The 20,699-nt window shown below is 45.6% G+C and overlaps 1 protein-coding gene across 1 annotated transcript in view; it reads left to right on the top strand.

The window, feature by feature from the left end:
- Nucleotides 1-20,699, top strand: part of MLXIP (MLX interacting protein) — a 44,195-nt gene that overhangs the window by 17,966 nt on the left and 5,530 nt on the right. Inside the window, exons 2-16 of the mRNA XM_054645843.2 lie at nucleotides 4,375-4,481; nucleotides 4,756-4,841; nucleotides 6,098-6,187; nucleotides 6,467-6,508; nucleotides 7,527-7,698; nucleotides 8,553-8,642; nucleotides 9,209-9,300; nucleotides 9,406-10,075; nucleotides 12,885-13,006; nucleotides 13,732-13,918; nucleotides 14,679-14,803; nucleotides 17,284-17,382; nucleotides 18,553-18,680; nucleotides 19,670-19,793; nucleotides 20,424-20,553. Of these exons, the coding sequence (XP_054501818.1) occupies nucleotides 4,375-4,481; nucleotides 4,756-4,841; nucleotides 6,098-6,187; nucleotides 6,467-6,508; nucleotides 7,527-7,698; nucleotides 8,553-8,642; nucleotides 9,209-9,300; nucleotides 9,406-10,075; nucleotides 12,885-13,006; nucleotides 13,732-13,918; nucleotides 14,679-14,803; nucleotides 17,284-17,382; nucleotides 18,553-18,680; nucleotides 19,670-19,793; nucleotides 20,424-20,553 (2,264 nt within the window). The remainder of the gene's footprint in view (nucleotides 1-4,374; nucleotides 4,482-4,755; nucleotides 4,842-6,097; nucleotides 6,188-6,466; nucleotides 6,509-7,526; nucleotides 7,699-8,552; nucleotides 8,643-9,208; nucleotides 9,301-9,405; nucleotides 10,076-12,884; nucleotides 13,007-13,731; nucleotides 13,919-14,678; nucleotides 14,804-17,283; nucleotides 17,383-18,552; nucleotides 18,681-19,669; nucleotides 19,794-20,423; nucleotides 20,554-20,699) is intronic.

Genomic DNA, 20,699 nt, shown 5'->3' on the forward strand with positions numbered 1-20,699 from the left:
GCCTGTTATCTGTCTGCCTGCTTGGATTTCAGTTGTCTGAGGTGTAGTTCCCGAGCTGGGAGAATGCATGTGGAAAACCTTGGGAATGGACTGCAGCCTCTCCTGGGGTATCCAGGACTGGCAGGTGGAAGTGGCAGCCCCGGGTGCCTCTCCTGTGACAGCCCCAGGACTCCTCCAAAGCAGTCGGGGCTGCTGCGTCCAAGGGGATTTCCAGCTCTGCTGGCTGTGGAGCTGAAGCTCTTTGGGCTGTGATCAAATCACTTGATGAGGACATTTAGACTCGAGAGGTGGAGATTCCTACATGGGAGACTGAGCTGAGCTGCTGGAATGCAGTGCAAGTCACCCATCAACGTTTGATTTGATCTGTGTGTGATAGTGAGGGGAACATGAAAGTCCCCGATTCTTCCAGCATTGCTGCCATGAGCTGAGCTGCTGGCAGCAGCATCCCCTGCAGGATGCACCCAGAGCTTGCCTCCCTGGGCTCCCCAGCATTCCCACAAGCTGTGGGTGCAGCTGTCCTGGCTTGTGCCGTGCACTGTTGGGCCCAGTTCTCCTTTGATGTTCTCCTGCTCTCCTTGTTGGGAGCAGCATCCCTGGAGGGTGGGAGCAGCATCCCTGGAGGTTGGGGGCAGCATCCCTGGAGGTTGGGGGCAGCATCCCTGGAGGTTGGGAGCAGCATCCCTGGAGGTTGGGGGCAGCATCCCTGGAGGGTGGGAGCAGCATCCCTGGAGGGTGGGAGCAGCATCCCTGGAGGGTGGGAGCAGCAGCATCCCTGGAGGGTGGGAGCAGCAGCATCCCTGGAGGGTGGGAGCAGCAGCATCCCTGGAGGGTGGGAGCAGCATCCCTGGAGACTGGGGGCAGCATCCCTGGAGGGTGGGAGCAGCATCCCTGGAGGCTGGGGGCAGCATCCCTGGAGGCTGGGAGCAGCATCCCTGGAGGCTGGGAGCAGCATCCCTGGAGGCTGGGAGCAGCATCCCTGGAGGGTGGGGGCAGCATCCCTGGAGGCTGGGGGCAGCATCCCTGGAGGCTGGGGGCAGCATCCCTGGAGGCTGGGAGCAGCATCCCTGGAGGGTGGGGGCAGCATCCCTGGAGGCTGGGGGCAGCATCCCTGGAGGTTGGGAGCAGCATCCCTGGAGGCTGGGGGCAGCATCCCTGGAGGTTGGGAGCAGCATCCCTGCAGCAGTGTTGGAGAGGGGGCCAGGAGAGCAGGGCTGTGCTCCTGGCTTTGCTGCAGGTACATGGTGAGCATCCACCTGTTGGGAAGTTGCTCCACATTGGCTGTAGGAGTTGGTGTGGTGTTACAGAACTGGCAGGAGCAGCAGCCAGATGGTCTCTCCAGTTGTTTGGGATTTTTCCTTGTTGTTGTTGTTGTTTTGCTGCTTTAAAATCTGAAGGCTGCTTTGGGTTAGGCAGCTGCTCTCAGTCTCAGTGCCGTTCAAAGTAATTGACTTTCCATTGACTTTGGAATTTGGAGTAGTGTCTAAATATTGGTGTCAGCTTCATGCTGATTACTCTCCACTGAGGCTGAAGTCGTTTCACTTATGACCTCAAGCTGGACTTGTGTTTTGCTCCCATGGGAACTAAAAATAATAATTATTTTAAGAATAGGTTCTTAATCACTTCCTTCTTTTGATGTACTAGTCTTGTTTAGCATTTTCTAAGAATGTAATTGAAAATATTTTAAACTATTTGTGTTTTAATTCCAATTTTAATTAGCTCTTTGAAGATGCAAGGAGTGTACCAGACTTGATTACAGTTCCTTTGAGTCTTTTTATAGAAAAGCATTTGCTCTCGTTATTCTGAGTGCAGATTATTAGAGTTTTGTTGCTTTGGCAAACTGTCGAGTCACACAGAGCTGTGAAGAGATGAACATTAAGTTGACAGATTTCTTAGTCAAAGGCATGTGGGCACTTTGTCAGTGCTGGTGATGCATCAGCACATTAATCTCCTGTCTCCAAACTGTGAATGTACAGATGAGAAACAGGAAAAGGTGGGTTTAGTCTGGGTTTGGAAGGGAAGATAAGGTGTGCAGTGGCTCTGGGGCAGAGCTGGCTGTGCAGTGAACACCAAAGTTGTTGGGATAGTTTGCAGTGATGGGAGAAATATGAAATGGATGGAGATCACTCTCTGCCCTGACACATGGGCTGGGTAACAGTGAGATAATTTAGTTGGAGATCTTTCCATTAACTAAAAATCTTGAAATTTCAAAGTGGAGTCTTGGGAGATATTTCTTTTCAGTAGTGCATCCATATGAAATAGAATCCAGGAGGATTTCCTAAATGTCTGTGACCATGCAGATGGTGCTGAGTGCCTTAAAGCCCAGTGACAGCACAGGTACATTAACAATTATTTTTTTATTTCTTGCTAATGGTTTTCATGGTTTGCTCTCACTCTGTCAGTGAAGTTGCTTGCTCCAGCAAGTCTGCTGGTCTTGGGGGTGCTCAAGTTCCATGTTGTGTACCAAATTTTGTTTATTTTTATCAAGCACCAACGTCCCAAAGGCTGCAGCAGAGCCTTGTAGGATAATCCAGTGCACAGCCTAACCCCCAAAGGGGCAGCTGGGCATGGACAGGGCTCACAGCTTGATCACTCACTGTTCTCTTGCTGCTGGGAATCATCCTTTTGGTGCAGTTCATAGCCACTCTCTGCATCTGCTTCCTTGTGCATACAAGAACATTGCAGTTCATTTTTAAAGAGATGAGGAGGAAAAAAAAATCAGGCAACAACTCATCTACTGATGCATTGCTACAACCTGTTGCCACAACTGACATTTTATACAGTAGTAAAATTGAAAGAGCAGAGCTGATTTTCTTTACCTGTCTCTTGGCTGAAGCCTGGCATTTGCTCCTCTGTTACTGTAGAGTTGTGGGAGTACCTGAGTGTGAGAGCAGCTGTGGTGTCAGCAAGGGAGGAAATATTTGAAAAAATGTTAGTTTAATATCCTGTTATTGGCAGCTCTGGCATTCTGGTTGCTTTTGTTTAGGCCGAGGACTTTTTACTTGTTTTTAATCTTGCAAGTTTTAATAAAAGGTTTCTTTAAAAAGAGCTGCTGTTGGGAGGTTTCCCAGACCGAATAGGAAACTGGGAATTATCAGTTCTCCACCCTCAGGCTCTGTGCATGGGCTTTGGTGAGCCAAGGGAAGTGCCTTGCACTTCTGTAGGATGGATGTAATTCTATTTGCACAGAGATTTTAGAGCTTAAATGTGAAATGAGCTTTTAAGGATAAATCATTCCTCTCTGAGTTCATTTGTGCTGAATGCGTGAGGCAGATGGCCCGTGCCAGGGCACTGTCTGTCCTGCTACATCCAGAGCCACTGCAGTTCATGGCAGAGAGCATTCCTGGCTGACCAGGTGCTCAGGGATCTCTCTGAGAGGGCAGAGTGTGTGTAGGTGACATTGCCACTCCTGCCACTCCTTCCTGTCCATCACCCCTTGAGCTGATGCTCCGAGGGTGTCACGGTGAACCCGTTTCCTGTGCTGTTGTATGGGTTGCAGTTGGTATTTCTGGTCCAATTCCCTCATAGCAAGGTTGCACAAACAGCACAGGAGGTATAAACTTGAAAGATGTGAGGCTAAAATCCCCTGAAACAAGAGAGAAAACCTAGGATAAGCATGGTTCTTATACTTTAATCTCTGGTTTGAAATTTACTGTGTTATGAGTATTTCCTACTTCCTCTGCCCTGTCAATAGTATGGATTAATGATTCATAAAGGTGTGTTGTAAGGGCTGGGTAGTTTGTGTTTATGCAGTGCTTATTAGAGTCCCTGCTGCTTCTTCCTTTTTCCTTCCATTTCCCTTCCATCTCCCAGGAGCATTCATGTATAAACCATTTCTTTTTCCAGCCTTGCCTTTCCTTGGAGAAAAGTTTCTAGCCTGTTGGTACTCCTTTGTGCCCAGCTCTGATTACCAGCAGTGTAGAATTGGTGGATTATATTTTTTCATGGGTCAGAACTGGCATTTCATTCCTCCTTTCCAGTGTTACCAGCCTGGAAAATCGAGTGGAACTGAATCTGACCAAGCATGCAGAATCCTCTTAATTTTAAATAATCTCAGTCCCAGTTGGTGGAAGCTCATAGGTGGGGGTTAGAAAAGGTGAGATACTGGCAAAGAGAAAAGTGTGGGTGAAATTAATTTCATTCCTGATGATATTCTTGAGACCAGTTGGGACAGTTCTTAGCTCTTATGGAGGACACACGAAGACTGGATTAATCTCTGGCTCCTGGTTTAGTGAGCTGTGGACAGTAAAAGTTGTGACTGGCTTGTTGTTGTTTCATCTGTTGAGAGTTCTGCTGGTTTAGGGGGATGCTTTGTCTTGAAAGGAAGGGAGAGAGAAAAACTGAAAGCAGAATGATTTGTTGTCTGTTTTGTTGCAGTGGAAGGTTGGTTTCACCAAAATGGAAAAATTTTAAGGGACTGAAGCTTCAGTGGAGAGATAAAATCCGTCTCAATAACGCCATCTGGAGGGCCTGGTACATGCAGTGTAAGTACCGTGCTGGGGGCGGGTCTTCCCCGAGACATCGGTGAGAACAAGAGAATTGAAATTGTTGTGTACTGAAAAGCTCGGGGATCTGCTCAGGCCCGACGTTCCAGAGGCAATGCCGTTGGATCGGGGCTTTCCTGGGTGTGCCCACACTGGGGATGTGCTGAGAGCTCCAAGCACAGCCCGAGATCTCCCCTGGCAGCCCTTGGCACTGGGGGGGCGGCTCTGCAGGCCCTGCTCGTGCTCAGCACCGGCGTTGCCGTTGTTGTTTCAGACCTGGAGAAGCGCAAGAACCCCGTGTGCCACTTTGTGACCCCTCTGGACGGCTCCGTGGACGTCGATGAGCACCGGCGGCCTGAGGTGTGTGGGAAACCTGGGGACAGCCCAGGGAGCTCTGGAGTTTGTGACAGGATTTTCTGGTCTGCTGGGAACAAGGGCAGCAGAGCCAATCTGGGCTCTGGTTTTATTTAGAAGGAACCATTAAAAGCAGAGTGAACCCGGTTTTGTGAGTTCATCACATTAAGATGATCAAGATGCAGCCAGAAGGACATTTGTTATCTGTGTAACTTATGTTAATGCTGTAATTTAATGAATCGTAAATCACAGAAGTGCTATTTGAATAGTTCAGGTTTTGACAGCCACTGCTGTCTTCTGACTGGAAGTTGGTGGGAAATCAGTGTTGGCTGTTTTCAGGACTGAATCTAAGTGAACCTGGGAGAGTTTCTGTATTTTATGTAATTGGAGAGGTGTGGTTTCAAGAGAACAAGCAATTTCTTTTTCTGTGTCGAAGTAGTTTCACAGACAGATCAAATATGAGTTTGTGTTCTTTCATTTTTGTGCTCCTGTAAACATAAATGAAAACTAACATCTGCCCTCTGGCTCCTTGCAGAATACCAGTGAGGCCCTTGATGTGGCAATATGTGGCTCTCTCTATACTGCATAACTCTAGAGTAATTTATAACTCAGAGGAGTTCCAGATGAATTTGTGGAACTGTCTCAGGTTTTTGAAAGAACAGTGTTGATGTTTGTGTTGAAAGTGACCCTCGAACACAAAGTTAAGGCTCTCATTAGTCTGCTCTCCCCAGCTTACACACTGCTCTCTGTGATACATTGAAGACCCATATCGTGTGATCCTTTTGTTGCCATCAGTGTGTGGCCTGCAAGGTCCCCCCTGAGCTGGACATCAGATTTCTCTTGCTTTGTGTCATTCATAGCAGCTTTTGCTTATGTGTGTGTCTGTGCATGTGATCTTGTGAAATTCACAGGATACTGTGTGCTTTATACATTATATTTCAGTAAATTAATTTTTAAGGGTTTTTTTTTTTTTTGCCATTTCTTAACTCTTATTTATGGTTGAGCTGCTGTGGGAGATGCTGACAGTGCAGTCAGATGTCACCTCGTGTTTGGTTTTTGTGGGAAAGATGAAGTTAGTACTGTCAGATTTGCTCTGTGATAGCTGAACTCTGGGACAGCGTGGGCTGCTGATACATGAGCTCAAACAGAATTAGCATGCTTTCTTTTGCTTTTTTTATGCCTGAATATTTGCTTGGAAATGTATTGAATATTCAGCCCTTATGTGATTCCGTGTAATTCATGGTATGTGTTTGTGTTCTCAGGCCATTGCAACAGAGGGGAAATACTGGAAACGAAGAATTGAAATAGTCATTAGGGAATACCACAAGTGGAGAACATACTTCAAGAAAAGGGTCTGTTGGTTTACATAGTGAAAGTAGTTTGCTTGAGCTTGATCAGTATGTTGTTGCTTTTTGAGTTTTTCTATCAGTTTTTCTGGCATGCAAGAGTACTTGAAACAGATGATAAGCTGGTACAGACATGCTCTCTGATTAGTTCCACTTAACTAAAAATTATTGTGCTGGGACTGATTGTGCATGATTGGGTCTTAAAAGTTTTGCAAAATCAGGTCTTCCACTGGCACATACAGGACTTACTCTGACTTCACCCTGTGTTCTGTTCTCCTTTTGCAGTTACAGAAACACAAAGATGAAGATCTTTCAAGTTTGGTCAGGGTAGGTAACACCACTGAGAAGTGGCAATATTTGTGCTTGTAGAACCCGCAGTAGATAACAAAGCTGTAACATGCAGCAGCTTGCTTTGATTACAATCTAAGAACGAGCATCTTGCTTAAGCCTTAATGAAGGTTAGACACCTTAATGTTCTGTGCCCCAGAGAGCAGTGTGAGATTTGTAGCTTGAATTGGATGGAGGAGAGGCTGAATGTAAAGTGCTGTGATAGAAGAAATGGGAATCAGCACTGCATGCCCAGAGAGATCAATCTCTTTGAGGGCTGGCACAGGATTTCATCTTGTTACTGAGTTGTAACTGGCACTGCTGCTTTGCTTGTGTAACTGGATCTGTGAAGATGTGGGAGCTGTGTTTTGCAGATCTTCCTGCTGTGCCCACAGCTCAAGCAGATAATATGCCAGGACAAAATGGTTACAGAGACAGTGGTATGTCCCCTTAAACTATCAAACCTACTTTGGGTATATAAACTGATGATCAGAAGCACTGTTCTGCTGTTTTTGCAAGGCAGTGCAGTTTTACTCAGCTGTAGTGAGGGATGGCTAAGCCAAGTCACACTGTGTTTTATTTTTCATGGGCAAAAAGTGTCTTGTGCAAACTTGGAGTACAATTGCACTTCACTGCGAGTCAGAGTTTCAAATACATCTCACAAGACAGGAGTTGTTTTTTGCATTCTTGCTAGTCATGTTATTTTTAATCTTTATTCAGACCAAGGGATTGTTAAACTGCGTGCAAAAATACTTGTGTAATCAATCAAGCAAGGAAGTGTTGTTATTTGTCTTATGTCCTTCTAGTCAATATCTGGGTTTTGGGCAAAAATCTGTCCCAGAGTGTTCTGGTATTTCAGTATCAGAAGCACCACTGAAGTGTTTCAGCCCATTTGATGGCTCCTCAAAGAGAGGTTCTTCCTTTAAAAATGTGAAAAATGAGGGCTGCTTTTATAGATATGCACCAGACTGCTTTGGCATTGCTGGGCAGCCTGACCTCTCCTCCTTTCCTTTGGCAGGATGATGATGTGGTTCTCTGGCAAAAGAGAAGGTATGGCAGAGAAACCCCTGTGCCCATGGAGGAAGGCAGCCTGCTGGATGCAGACATGCTCATGTCCGAGTTCACCGACACCCTGTTCTCCACGCTCTCTTCACATCAGCTGGTTTCCTGGCCAAACTCCAGGGACATAGGTATTTGTTGGCTGTGGCTATGCTGCACTGAGAACCCCTACAAAAACTCTGGTTTGTTGCTTTGCTGCTCTTGTAGTCTTGCGTAAGAAATCTATCTTATATTGCTGATACAGATAAAAACAGGTCAGGGAATGTTTTATGATTCTGTAGGTTATAGAGTCCCACTTAATGATCCAAATTTAATTTCTGTCTTAGCTTCTTATGTGCTGCTCCCAGCTTTGCCCCCTGATGTTGCTCTGAATAAATATGTAATGAGCAGTATTTACTTTATCAGTGCTGAAGGCATTGTGATTTATCTCAAAGCATAGTTGTGTGTGTATTTTTAAGGGAGTGCCTGTGTATTTTTGTTTGGCTTTGTCTGGTAGAATCAGTGCAAGTTTCATCTGTACAAACAGTCCCAAAATCTATTCAACTTTCTCTGGAGGCTCTGATGGGACAGAACATGTCCTCTGTTGACCATCCTTGCTGCAGGGATGTCTGAGCAACTCCAGAGCAGCCATGGTTTACATGAATTGTACTCAAGGCAGATGAAATGGGTGATGGTTTATTTTAAAATTCTCTGTTATGAGCTGTGGTGGATCAGGCTGTGCTTTCCAGCAAGGTTTTGTGTAGTGCAGCTCAATTAGAGCCTTCAGGTTTCACCTCTTCCATTTTAGTAATTGAAAGTTTCACTCCCCAATGGCTTTGATACCTGGACTGTGCTGTACTCTGAAGAGACGCAGATGCTCAGTTCCTTTCAGCACCAGTTTTTCTGTAACATCTTGGCCAAGCCTGGCTGTGGAGTGTTTTATTCCTGCTGCTGTTACTATGTGAGTGATGGGAAGCTAATCTAATCTGTCTCCTGAATTTTGCAGGACACTTAGGAAATGCTGACATGATTCAACCAGGGCTTATTCCTCTCCAACCAAATTTTGATTTTATGGATACTTTTGAGCCTTTTCAGGGTAAGAATCATATATAGAGTTCATTAATTTCTTAAATATTGCAGTGATTTATGTACTAGGTTTTAAAAAAAGTTTAAGTGTTACAAGCATCTAAGGTTTCCCCATTTCACACTTCTTAGTGATGAAAAATTTAACATTTTGTTTGTCTTTGAATGTTTTATGGCACTGTCAAGAATTCCATATAACACTAAACTACTGCTGACAACTTTGATGGTTATGGATCTTCATGGAAGTAAAGAGTCATATCTATTTGCTGGCTCTGCAAGCAGTCTGCATCAGATAACTGCACTTTGTGGGACTCACTGAGGAGCCCTTGGCTGTCTGTGTGTAGATGAACCTTTAACAGGGCTGAGTTTTGCATTGTCCCAGTTTGCATGAAAATTGAAGGAGTCAGCCCCAAAGCCCCTCTGAAGACAGCAATTCACTGCTCAGTTGTATGAAGCAAAAAGCTCATGGTTTCATTATTTGTTTAATAATATTGATAGTCCTGTGAATTTTAGGATCTAGCAATGCTGTATCTTAAGTATGAAAAGAGGAAAATTAATAGGTGGCTTTTCATATTTCAGAATTATTCACACCCAGTCGCTCCAGTAATTATTTCCCTTCCGTGTCTGCTGTCAGCTCAGCTACCACAGACAGCAGCAGCCACTCGTCCCAGGTAAGAGAGGTTTCAAACAGAAGGCTCTGCCCTGAGCCATGGAGGAGTTCCTCCTCTCAGGAGGAGTTCAGGCATGTCTGAGTCAGTGACGTTTCCTTCTCTCAGTCTCCTGTCCTGCCGTCGGGTTCGCTGCCCAGCACGCTTCCAGCAGGGAACATCAGCGATGGACTGATCCCTTCCTCAGTACCTGCTCCTGTCATTCCTGACGTCGTTGCTGACCAGTGTTCCAGCATTAGAAGTGGGGGATCTTTCATCCAGCCAGCAGACTTCCCTCCTGACTCGTCTCTCAGCGGGCCACAAACTTTCATGTCGGTGTTCCAGACGCCGCTGCCGCTGCTGCAGCCCCCGAGCGCCCAGCAGCCGCCCCCGCTGCCCGCGGTGCCGCTCGGCTCCAGCCTGAGCCCCGCCCCCGCCGCCTTCGCCGCTCCAGAAACGCCCAAGTTCGGCCTCTGCGAGTCCTCGGTCATCACTCACACGGCCTCTGCCACGCTGACCCACAACGCCCCTGCCACCACCTTCAGCCAGAGCCAGAGCCAGAGCCTGGTGCTGGCCACGCAGCAGCCGGGGGCAGGAGTGCCTTGTAACCTGGCCTTCCAGACTGCTGTTGTGCAGGGGCAGCCCCGGCCCCAGCTGCAGTCCCAGCTGACATTTGCACTCCCCAAACCTGTTCCTCTGGCCAGTGCTGGGACAAGGCCCAAACAGTCACAAAAAATAGTGCCTGCTCCGAAGCTTGAAACAGTGTCCTTAGTGGTAAAGAATGCCTTCATCACCCCAGGTGAGGAGCACTGTGGGAGGATGGCTTTGTTTTCTGAGTGGGACAGGCAGGAGGAAAAGACCTCCTTGCTTTTCTTGCTTTACATAGTAAGTTAAAACAGAGCTGCTGAGTGTGTCCACGGAACCCTTGAATCCACTGGCTGAATGCAGTGGCTGCACTGTTCAGTGGGATGCTCTGGACTGCTGCAAGGACTGGAAGCAGTTTGGTTGAGTGTGAAAAGCTGACCTGCAAAAGGGGATCTCTTTTGTATCATCTGTGATGGGCTGTGTAGCTGCACCAGCTCTGTGCTCCTGTCCCATAGAAGCCCTGGATTTAGGAGTGATGCTGTTGGGATTAACTGCCCCTCAGGGCATTCAGCCACAGTGGAGGAAGAGATTTTCCTGAGGGAGCTCGAGATCTTTGTCTCAAGCACTCTAGAGACCCTTGAGATGCTTTAAGTCAGGAGTGGATTTCAGGTCAGGATAGGAACACCTGGGACTTCCACACTGGGTGGGATTTGGAGCCACTGATGCTGCACAAGGCAAAGAATAAGATAAGGAGCGAGAATTTAGCTTGAGGTGGTTCTTGTAGGAAAGCTCAAGGCTGCAGCAGGACAGTCAGAACACCCTTGGGATTATTGCAGTCTGTTTTTAGACTTGTGCTGGCTGGGAGCCAAGTGACTTCAGCCACTTGAAATGTGCAACAATAATTCAAGAAAAAGCCTGCCTGGAGGAGTAATGTTAAACAGGCTTTACTGGGGAGTAGGTGTGTCTGCCAGGGCCTGACAGTGAGGTTACCCACCAAAGAGAAAAATCACTGTTCAGGAGAAGGGCAGACCCAAGATGGAATTCTAGGATGTCACTGGGATCAATTTGGTCCATGATTAAAAGCACAAGGGTGTTAATGGCAGTGTTCCTATCTGCAGTGTGTTATAAACCAGCATTCCATGTACCTTCAGCAGTTGAGACATGCATTTCTCACCTAGTAAAGATTGTAGGCAACTCATTTTCAGAAAGCCTTTGCTCCTGCTTTTCTCAGGCTTCCTGGGTTGTTCCTCACCCCACATATTACTTTCCCAGTGCTCCACCATTTACTTCTAGACCATCACAACCAGTGGCTTTGTTTCTCATCTAGATTAATGGCATGTATTTGGGGATCATAGTGTTCCTAAACTACTGGGACATCAAGTTCAGGGGACAAATCCAAGAATTTATATAAATACTAGAGCTTTATTTTTGGAAACAGAATAAACATCAGTACTTGTAACTGAGGCATTTATGCCTGTAATTTGTGTTCAGGACAAACAAATCATCTCCTGACTGTAAAGCAAATTACATTATATCTTGTGTTAAAACCACTGTGTGATATAAGGACCCAAAAACCTGTACAGATTGTCTCATTAGGTGCAAGACTTCACTGCTATCACTTCATGATAAATGTGCTGATTTGGAGAGGAAAGTCTGCAAAAGATGCATATGTAGGACAGAAACATGAATCATGTAAAGCGACTTGTAAATGTTGTTGCTGGCTGCTGCAGGTCCCCAAATGTGGAAGTCAGAAAGGCCAAGCCTGTGCAGCAGCATTACTGCACTGGTAAGAGTGGGCTCTTGAGGTCAGTAGAGATGTCCCAGTCCAGCTGAACATCAGTGAACAGTGGAAAGGTTGTGATTCCAGCTTTAGATGTGGGAGTGCTCAAAGAACGAACGCCCTGTGTCAGTGACAGAGCCACGCAAGGGCTGGCACAAGGTTTGTGCAATCCCCAGGCCTCTCTCATGGAGGCTGTGCAGAAACTCCAGTTGAGTCAAAACACAGCTGGCAGGCAGAGGTGACACTGTCAGGGAGGGGACGTTGGATAGCCCTGCACTGTCTCCCTGTCCTGCTGTGTGTGTCCTTTGGGGTCCTCATGCTGAACTGCAGAGGGGTGGCTTGGCAGGGGCTGAGCTGTGCTGACATTTCTCCTGCATCATGACTTTGTTTGTACAAAGGAGAGCTGAACCAGTGCAGCCAAGAGTCAAGCCAAATATGTTTGGTTCATTTTTATCAAAACTCAGACAGAAGCTGTGTCTTTGCCTGATTCTTCCCTTAGTGACAGTTTAGGATGGTCAGTCATTTTCTGTAGAGACTGGGCAAGAGCAATGTCAGCATGAATGCTGTGGTGGTAACTGCACATCTGCATTGGTTACGTGGAGATCTTCACAGATTCATGTGGAGACATTTGCTGCTATTCAGAATTACCTCTAGCTGCCTAAGCACTGCAGAACTCTTGGTTCTTTAGCATATTTTGTGGACTTTTGATGCTGATTCCCAATCACATTTGGTTGTCTTGTGGTTGTGTGTCATCTAAAGCAGCTATATAACCAGATAGTGAAAGAAGCTGGTAGGCTGAAGTGCTGAGGGAAAGGATTCAAGACACATATGAGGAACCATGAGGTATTGAGTCATTGACCCTTCCTGGGTCAGCAGAGCAAGCCTGAGACCCCAAAGTGTGGATGGAAGAGAGCTGAAGATGGTCCTCTCATGTCAAACCCAGCTCTGACAGAATGAAGACACTTTGTATCTCCCTGAATTACTACATACCTCTGTAAATTCACTGTGAAACAGTGACAGTCATTCTAGAAAACTCAGAAATAGCTGGAGTGTTGAAGTCCTTTGTACTGAGTTAAAGGGGTTGTGATTATTGGAAGACTGGTGGCATTTTATACTGCAGTGAAATAGTACCAAATAGATGCCTATTGATCCATGCCCATGTTATTGACAAGTTATTTCATACAAAATAATTTCCATCTTTTTTTTGTATCATTAACTATTCTAACTGAATTGTGTTCTTCAGCTGCCTTTCAGGGACAGTCCAGAGCTGTGATTGTAACTCCAGCACCTTTAAAAAGAGAGGGGATTTTGACGCCAGCCACGTCTCAGTCTAATGTTGCAATTGCACCAGCTGGAATTGTCAGAGTAAGGAGAAGATAAAAAAAATTATATATTTGTTTTCTAGGCCTGTTATTTGCAAGTAGTCAGAGCCATAATGTGCTCAGGCGGGTAACGAGTCCAGTAAATCATCTGTTACCCAACATTTGTGCATTTGTGCATTCAGCATTATGTTTGCTTGTTTTTAATGTAGCCACTCCATGGGCTTGGAAGCACTTCATAGTCTTGACAGGCTCTGTCTCACACAACAGTAAGATTCCAAGGAGGCCTGTACTCACAGTGCTGTGGATGGGGATGGTTTGTGCTTTAACTGTGCAGGAGCTGGAAGGTGCCCATGGAGCTCACCTTTCCACTGCCATATTGGAAAACATCCCTTGGGGATGTGAGTGGGTTTCCCCAATATGTTGTATGCAGGAAGATGGAGATAGATTTTAGTATATTATGCTGTTGATGTGTTGTAATATTGCTTTAAGTTATGAAAGGATACTGGTCTCCTGCCAGAAGCCTGACTCTGGTGCCTGCCAATTCCTTATGTATTAACCCTTGTTTCATGTCATCAGATTGTTAATCATGTATTAATTTGCTACTTTTAGTGAAAGGCAAGGTAACAAATCTCTCTTTCTCTCTTTCTCTTTCTTAATCTCTCCCCCCACTTTGTCCTTTCTCTCATCCCTTCTCTCCCTCTGCCCCCACACTGCCCCTCCTGCTCTTTCTCTCTGTTTTCCTCTGTGCTGTCTCTGTGCTGTTCCCAGGCTCCCGGGGTGACGGAGTTCCGTAGTAACATTCTGGTTGGTCCAGCACAGCGAGCACCAAGTAGTCAACAAAGCCAGTCCACAGTCTCACATCTCTTTCCTCCTAGTGTAGTCCAAGATGTGTTGGTGAAAGGAGAGCACATCCCTTCCCACTGTAGCAGTTCACAAGTTCCCTCACCTACACCTAGTAAGTTAGAAAGCTGTAAGCATTCTGTCCCCTGCACATGGAAGTGTGTTTCTGTTGGGTAGGCAGGGTGTAAATGGGCCTTGAGGATCTCTGGATAATTTTTGAAGGAAAAGCTTTTCAGGCCCTTCTACCCCACAGCTTCAGTTGCATCCAGTAGTTTCCAATTCTTGTCTTAAATGACTGTGCAGCATCCCCCCAAACTGTGATTTTGTGTTTCCTGTAAGTGGCTCCTTTCTAAAAGGATGTGCTGTCGTAGTCACCAAGAAATGAAAGGCATCTGTGTAGGAAGTTCTGAATAGGTTTGTTGTTCAGTATCATAGCTCTGATTTTGACTGGAGGATCTCAGACACAATCCTTGTAGGTAAGTGCAAAGGCTCCTTTTGCATGTGCATTGGTGGAGTGTTCCCTGGGCTGGTTCTGGTGGTCAATGGCTTGTAAGTGTCACCATCATGTCCCAGGCCTTTAGAGACAAATGGGGGAGCCCAGCAGGACAGTGGAGTCACAGCCTGTGCATCCAACATGCCTTTGCTGAAAGATGTGTGTGAAAGGACTATTCCATCTTGCTATTCAGGATGTATCATGTGATATCCTGAGCTTTCCCAGCAGTCCTGATTTTCTCTAGCATGTGGTTGCTGCATCAAACAGTGTAATTTGGTTGCTGACTGCATTTCAGTTCAATTCTGAGTAGAAACTTCTCAGCAGTTGCATTTGCTACAGAAAGTTGTTTGTTAATGTGTCTTGTGTTTTTTCCTTTCTGAAGGCCGGGACTGTCAAAATTCAGGCCAGGCTTCCCCCTGCACCTCTGAGCAGAGCCCCAGTCCACAGTCTCCTCAGAACAGCTGCTCAGGAAAACCTGCCACTGACCCTGCTGTGGCTGCACTTAAGGTGTGTGTCCTTTCCTTTGAGGGGCTTTTCTTTGCCTTCATAGCTGCTTTTCTGTCCTGATGTCTGAGCATAGCTAGAGAAAGTTGTGCTTCAGGACAGTAGCATTGTGTGTTGAGCTTAGCTTGCTGCTGCCTCTGTGCTGCTCTGTGCAATCCAAAATGTCAGACTCTAATCTACTCTGCTCCTCAGGGATGTGTCACCAGAGGGGCCAGGCTTAGCTGTACCTCTGCAGGTCCTTATGGTCGTGACAGCAGCTCCTGCTGTGGCTCACAGGAGTGTTGTGACAGGTGTCAAGTTTACTTGTCAAAGGTTTCAGGCTTAGTGTTCTAAACTGTGGCTTTTTGCCATTGCTCTGTTGGGGCTCTTCAGTCTGCAGGGCTCTGGCCATGGCTGGAGGGGAAGTTCTTGACCTGCTGAGTTATTACATGTCTCCAGTGATGCTGTGCTGCTCCACAGAGAAGCAGCTCCACAGACTCTACGAGTTACACCTGTAAAACCCTTTGAGAATCACTGGGGTAAGAACTCAGCGGTCTGGAGGTAGCACCCGAGTGCTGGTTGTACCTCACACACAAGCTGACCTTGTCAGAACACTTTCTGTGGTGGTATGAGAAACTTCTCCATGAAAACCCCATCAGAACAATCAGCTGTAACCCTCTCATCCATTCTGTTGTGGGAGGGAGCATTACTTAACAGTTCTGCAAGTGCCAGCCCCCTTCTGGCTTCTCTGGCTTTGTGTACCCTGTGAGTTGGTGGCAGTTTGGTTACTCCAGGGCACAAAGGTAAGTTTAACACCTACAGCCTGTGACTAAACTCAGGTCTAGATCTGTTGCAGAGGACAATCAGAACTGCCCCTTGCTGACCATGCTGCAGGTTACTGATAAAAGATGGCAGGGATTTGCTTGGCATGAGAGCTCACAAGCCACGGATGCAGCTTGTTCTGCTGCTAGAGAGAGTAAGGTAACAAAGGAACAAATTAGTAGGGCTGGCTGATGGTGGGAAAGTGGTCACTAGGTGTAAAAGCAAAAACACAGCTTTACAGCCATGTAAACACACCTGCTCTGACAGGAATTGCTTTGGATATGTACTGTTAGTAACTCTTTTGCAAGACAAGAGAGAAACAGTGATATTTGCCAGGCTCCAGATGTATGTGCTTTTGTTCCTCTGTATTGTCAAGTTAGATTAAACAGTTCTGTATTGCTAGGTAACATGGTTATTTCAGTTTGGCAAAGCATGGAGTGCACTGGAAATCTCAGTTCTGCTCATGGACCTGCATTTTCTCTGGTTTTGGGCAACCATTTCACTGCTTTATTACATTGCTTTCCCCGTTATAAAGTGGGGTGATGGTGAACTGCTGCCAGAAAGCCTCACTCTTCCAGGAATGGGTTCTCAAAGTGCAAACTGTTAAAGAAGTTCCTTCATCCCAGGTTTCCTGTGGCAGACTCCCAGGAAAAGGCAGTAATTGAGTGATGCAGCAATAGGAACAACTTGGGCTGCTGCTGCAAGAGAGGGACTCAGAACAAAGAAATCCCTGGGCTGTTACAGTTTTGGTCTCTGCACCTCCTTCACACGCCTGGCACACACCTCTGTGTGGAGTGGGGATTTTCAGAGTCATATCTGGAGTCGTTTTGTTCCTTCCTGGATCCTTTCTGTGTGTCCCTGCTGTGGCTGTGACACGTGTAACCATCCCAGAGCTGATCCCTGGCTGTTCCAGGCTCCAGCTGAGCTGGGCAGGAGCCACAGGGTGGCGATGTGGCCCCAGCTTTGGGAAGGGATCTGCCGGCTGCTCCTTTGTCCTCGGCAGCTCAGAGGCTTTGGAATAATCTGGTATTCCCAGTGCCCAAGCAGAAACTAGAGCTCCTTTTATTTTCTTTCTGTTGGCACCAACCTCGGGAGCTCCTGTCAGTGTTTAGGTAGCTCCCAGCCCTGGGATCCAGGGGCTGCAGAATCCTCCTGTGCCTAAAAAGTCCTGCCAGTTGTTTTCTTTGTTACTGATTGAAAGGTATTTCTACCACAGCCTGGACCAGTTCTGGGTCTACTGATCTTTGTTCTTTTGTTAATATAAATCCTAAATATTTTACTTCCTGATGACACAGCTTAGAAAGATGTGTAGGGTGTCCTTTACTTTCTGCTAAAGCACTCCACAGACAAATGGTATCTTTCAAACATTGTGTGCCTTGCTGGCAAGTAACAAATCACGTGCATACTGTACAAGCCTAGAACCTCCAGGTAATATAATATCTTTCATATTTTCTCCTTGCCATTCTGGCATGCAATGCTTAAAATAGGTGCAGATGTCAGAGGCAGGTTGGTCCACAAACACACTGTCAGTTCATTATTAAGGTTCTGGAGAGTCGTTCCAGGGGAGGCTGTGAATGCCAACAAGTCAACAAAAATGACATTGAATTTGAGGAGCTGAAATAGTCATAGCAGTAGAACAGTAAAGGACAACAGCACAGACTGAGCTGATTTTATTTGTGCAGAATCGAAGGATGAGGCATCTTTCAGAACAAAAACGAAGGTCTAATATCAAGATTGGTTTCAGTGCTCTGAACAGCTTGGTGTCAGCCAACTCCAAGTCGGTAAGTACTGCAGCAGCACTTACAGTTTGATGTGAAATGTAAAAGGAGCCATTCTCAAAACCTTATTAATAAATGCAGTGATTTCACTGCTGAGTGGTCAGCTGAGCCCAGCAGAGAACACACTGCTGGAACACAGCAGTGAGCAGAGGTGGAATGGGAAAGCTCAGGTAAATTCCTAGGATTTCCTACACCATTGAGATCTCTGCCTCCCAGCATGGTCAGTTGAGATGATTTGGAAAATCTCACTAGGACTCTTTACACCACTCAGCTGTCTTTAAGAATCAGGGTCTTTTTGTCCCACTTTCACCTGTCACTTGTGCTTGGGTTCACAGAGAAAAAAATTCTGAACTGATTTCTCATTGTCCAATGACTTTGTCCAGATGAAAAACTTACTCTGGCTACACCAGTCAACTTAGTTCACTGAATTGAAATACAAATATATCTGCACAACAAAATTTTTAGTGTCCTTTAAATACCAGCGGCTCTGAAACATGCAAAATATGAAAGCTTTTTGTGCAACGTGATGATTTGTTTTTATAATTTTTATAGTTTCAGAAATTTAGGTGATATGTTGCCAGAATTTCACTTCCTGGCTTGAATAGCCTATTTGAAAGGAAGACCTTTTTGAAAACTCAGCTTTATTGAAATGTCTGGTTATTTTATTTCTCAAGTACAGATTTTTAATTGGGTCCTCCAAACTGAAGAGTATTATTATCTCCTTTGATGGGTCCTTCTGTTTAATAACTTCAGGTTTCCCAAACTAAATAATTTATATTATCAACTTAAAGCAGTGCTTCTACCAGCACTATAAATCTGTCTGGAGATGTAGCACATACTTCACTACTTAAGTAAAACTGTAAATATTTTTAAGAGGACAGATAATGAAATAAAACATTTTAAATTATTAAAATACTTCTTTCAACAAAGTAGCAGAAATGTAATTTATGGAAGAAGACAACCCCTACAGCCACATTTCTTTGTACTGGAATTTGAAGAGGATTCAGAGAAATGCAGAGTTGAATATCTGAAGTGTTTTGCTCTGCCTGACCCTGTGCTTTTACACACAGTGAAGAAAAATTAAAAGGTGCTGGAGTGCAGGTTAGGAGGACAAACTCCTCATGAACCTCAGGTTGTTGCAGGAACTGAGCTGTGTGTCTGTGTTTGGCCTAGATCAGCCACGCCATCACGCTCCAGAAGACAGTGGAATACATCGCCAAGCTGCAGCAGGAGAGGAGCCAGATGCAGGAGGAGACCCGGCGGCTCCGGGAGGAAATCGAGGAGCTGAACGCCACCATCCTGTGAGAACGGGGAACTCCCAGGGCCGGAGCAGCAGCCCCAGTGGTGCCGAACGGCAGGGAGGGTGTGCTCAGTGCCACACCAGGGAGCAGATGGGTGTTGGACAGAGCAGAGCTGCTGTGGGGTGGGCACTGGTGCAAACTCTGTGGATTTTCAGCGAGCTCTGAGCACAGAATGCACGACAGTGGCAGCATCAGGGAGGATGTGTCAGAATAGTTCTGAGAAGAATTCAGCGAGGATGTTTTTATTAAGCTCATTGGTGATTGAGCTCTCACTCTTCACAATGGCTCTGCTGCAGTTTTCTTCTCAAATGCAGTCAGTTTTTATAGAATATTGTGATTGAGTACATAAGACACAGAACTTGGGCTCCATAGGTTTGCCACTGGCTGAACATAATTGATAAATGCACCTTCCCAGTGCCTCAGTTTGGTCTGTGGGTTTATGATGATGTACTATTGCAAAGCATGTTGAGACCTGCAGTGGCTTTACTTCCATCTGCAGAAGTTTTGGGCTTAGGCATAATGTTAAAATTAGCAGTAAATAAAAATATTTTTATTTTTCTTGCAAAATATAATGAAGTCTGCTTGGTTTTGTTTTAAATGGCTCTGTTTTATAAGAACTTCGTTACATCTTCTTCTGTAACATTGCTTAGGAGTAGCTGTAAATTTTTCCTTGACTCCTAATGTGCCTTGTCCTTAAGAGATGCCCAAAATTACTTTGTTCTATGCTATACTTTGTTTTCAGTTTTGTTGTTTGTAACCAGAAGTTTTTGTAGCAGCTTGATAAATCACTTTGCTGCATGAATATAAACAAAGTTATTGGGAAAACAGTTTTTATTCCTAACTGGAGCAGTTACACTATGGGGGGATCATGCCCTGGGAAGCCCCTCCAGCAGAGATACCAGGAATACACACTTTTCTCCTGCTGCAGTTTAGTCTGGAAGAGCAATGTGTCCTTTTTGGTGAGACTCTGACTCCAAACATCTTCTCAGTTCTTGCCAGCAGCAGCTCCCTGCTACCGGGGTCCCCGTAACGCGGCAGAGGTTTGACCACATGAGGAAGATGTTTGATGAGTACGTGAGAAGCAGGACCCTGCAGAACTGGAAGTTTTGGATTGTATCCTTTTATACCAACCCATTGAACCTGGGCTTTGGTACTGGTAGTTTTAGAGCCAAGAACTTGGGATTCTGATATGGTGACTTAAAGTCAAGTTACTTAAATAGCAAACGTCCTCAGTTGTCATCTGCATCTGTGTGTGGATATGGATTCTTGCAGACCTTGCTCACCTCAACATGTGGGAGGTAACTGCAAAGTAAAATGCAATACAGAGGCAAGGTTTTCTTGCCTGGTTATTGTACTGCAAGAAATCTTTTGTGGGCTCTGCTGTAACTGCAGCTCTGGTTGCCTTTTGGGAAATGTACATAGACAATAGCAAAGATTTCGGGGGAAGAAAAATTACAGTTGCAGAAGCTGTTCAAAAACTTGCACATTCCCTTTTCCTTTTTTCCTCTTCAGGTCTGTGTGGAGGAATTTTGCAAAATATAGTGAATATCACTAGGAACTAAGGTTCAATTTTTTTCTCAGTCTTAGTGTTAAGATATTTTAAAATACAATTATTTCAGCATTGCAATCCCTCTGGCAGTTGAAGTCCATTTAGAAATCCAGTGTTTTCTCTGCCATAGCCTTTCCCATAGAATGTTTTGAACTCCCCCTTTGTTACCTCCCTTAACATTTGATGGTTTGCAGTTCAGCATTATTATAAAGCCATTGTTTGAGTCCTTCAATGGGATGGTTTCCACAACAAGCTTTAAGGATCTGAACGAAACTGCACTGGCCTGGTTGGATCAGCACTGTTCTCTTCCTGTTCTGAGGCCAAGTAAGTGAGGTTCTATCCAGCAGCTCTTCAGATCACAGAAAGTAAGATAGAACAGCATTTCTTAAAAGTCAGAGTATGACAAAGAAAGCACATGATGCTGAATGTGGCTTTCGCTTCCTTTTTGTTAGCTCAGTGAAAAAATAAGA

Source organism: Agelaius phoeniceus, chromosome 18, assembly GCF_051311805.1.
Source record: "Agelaius phoeniceus isolate bAgePho1 chromosome 18, bAgePho1.hap1, whole genome shotgun sequence".
NCBI lineage: Eukaryota > Metazoa > Chordata > Aves > Passeriformes > Icteridae > Agelaius > Agelaius phoeniceus.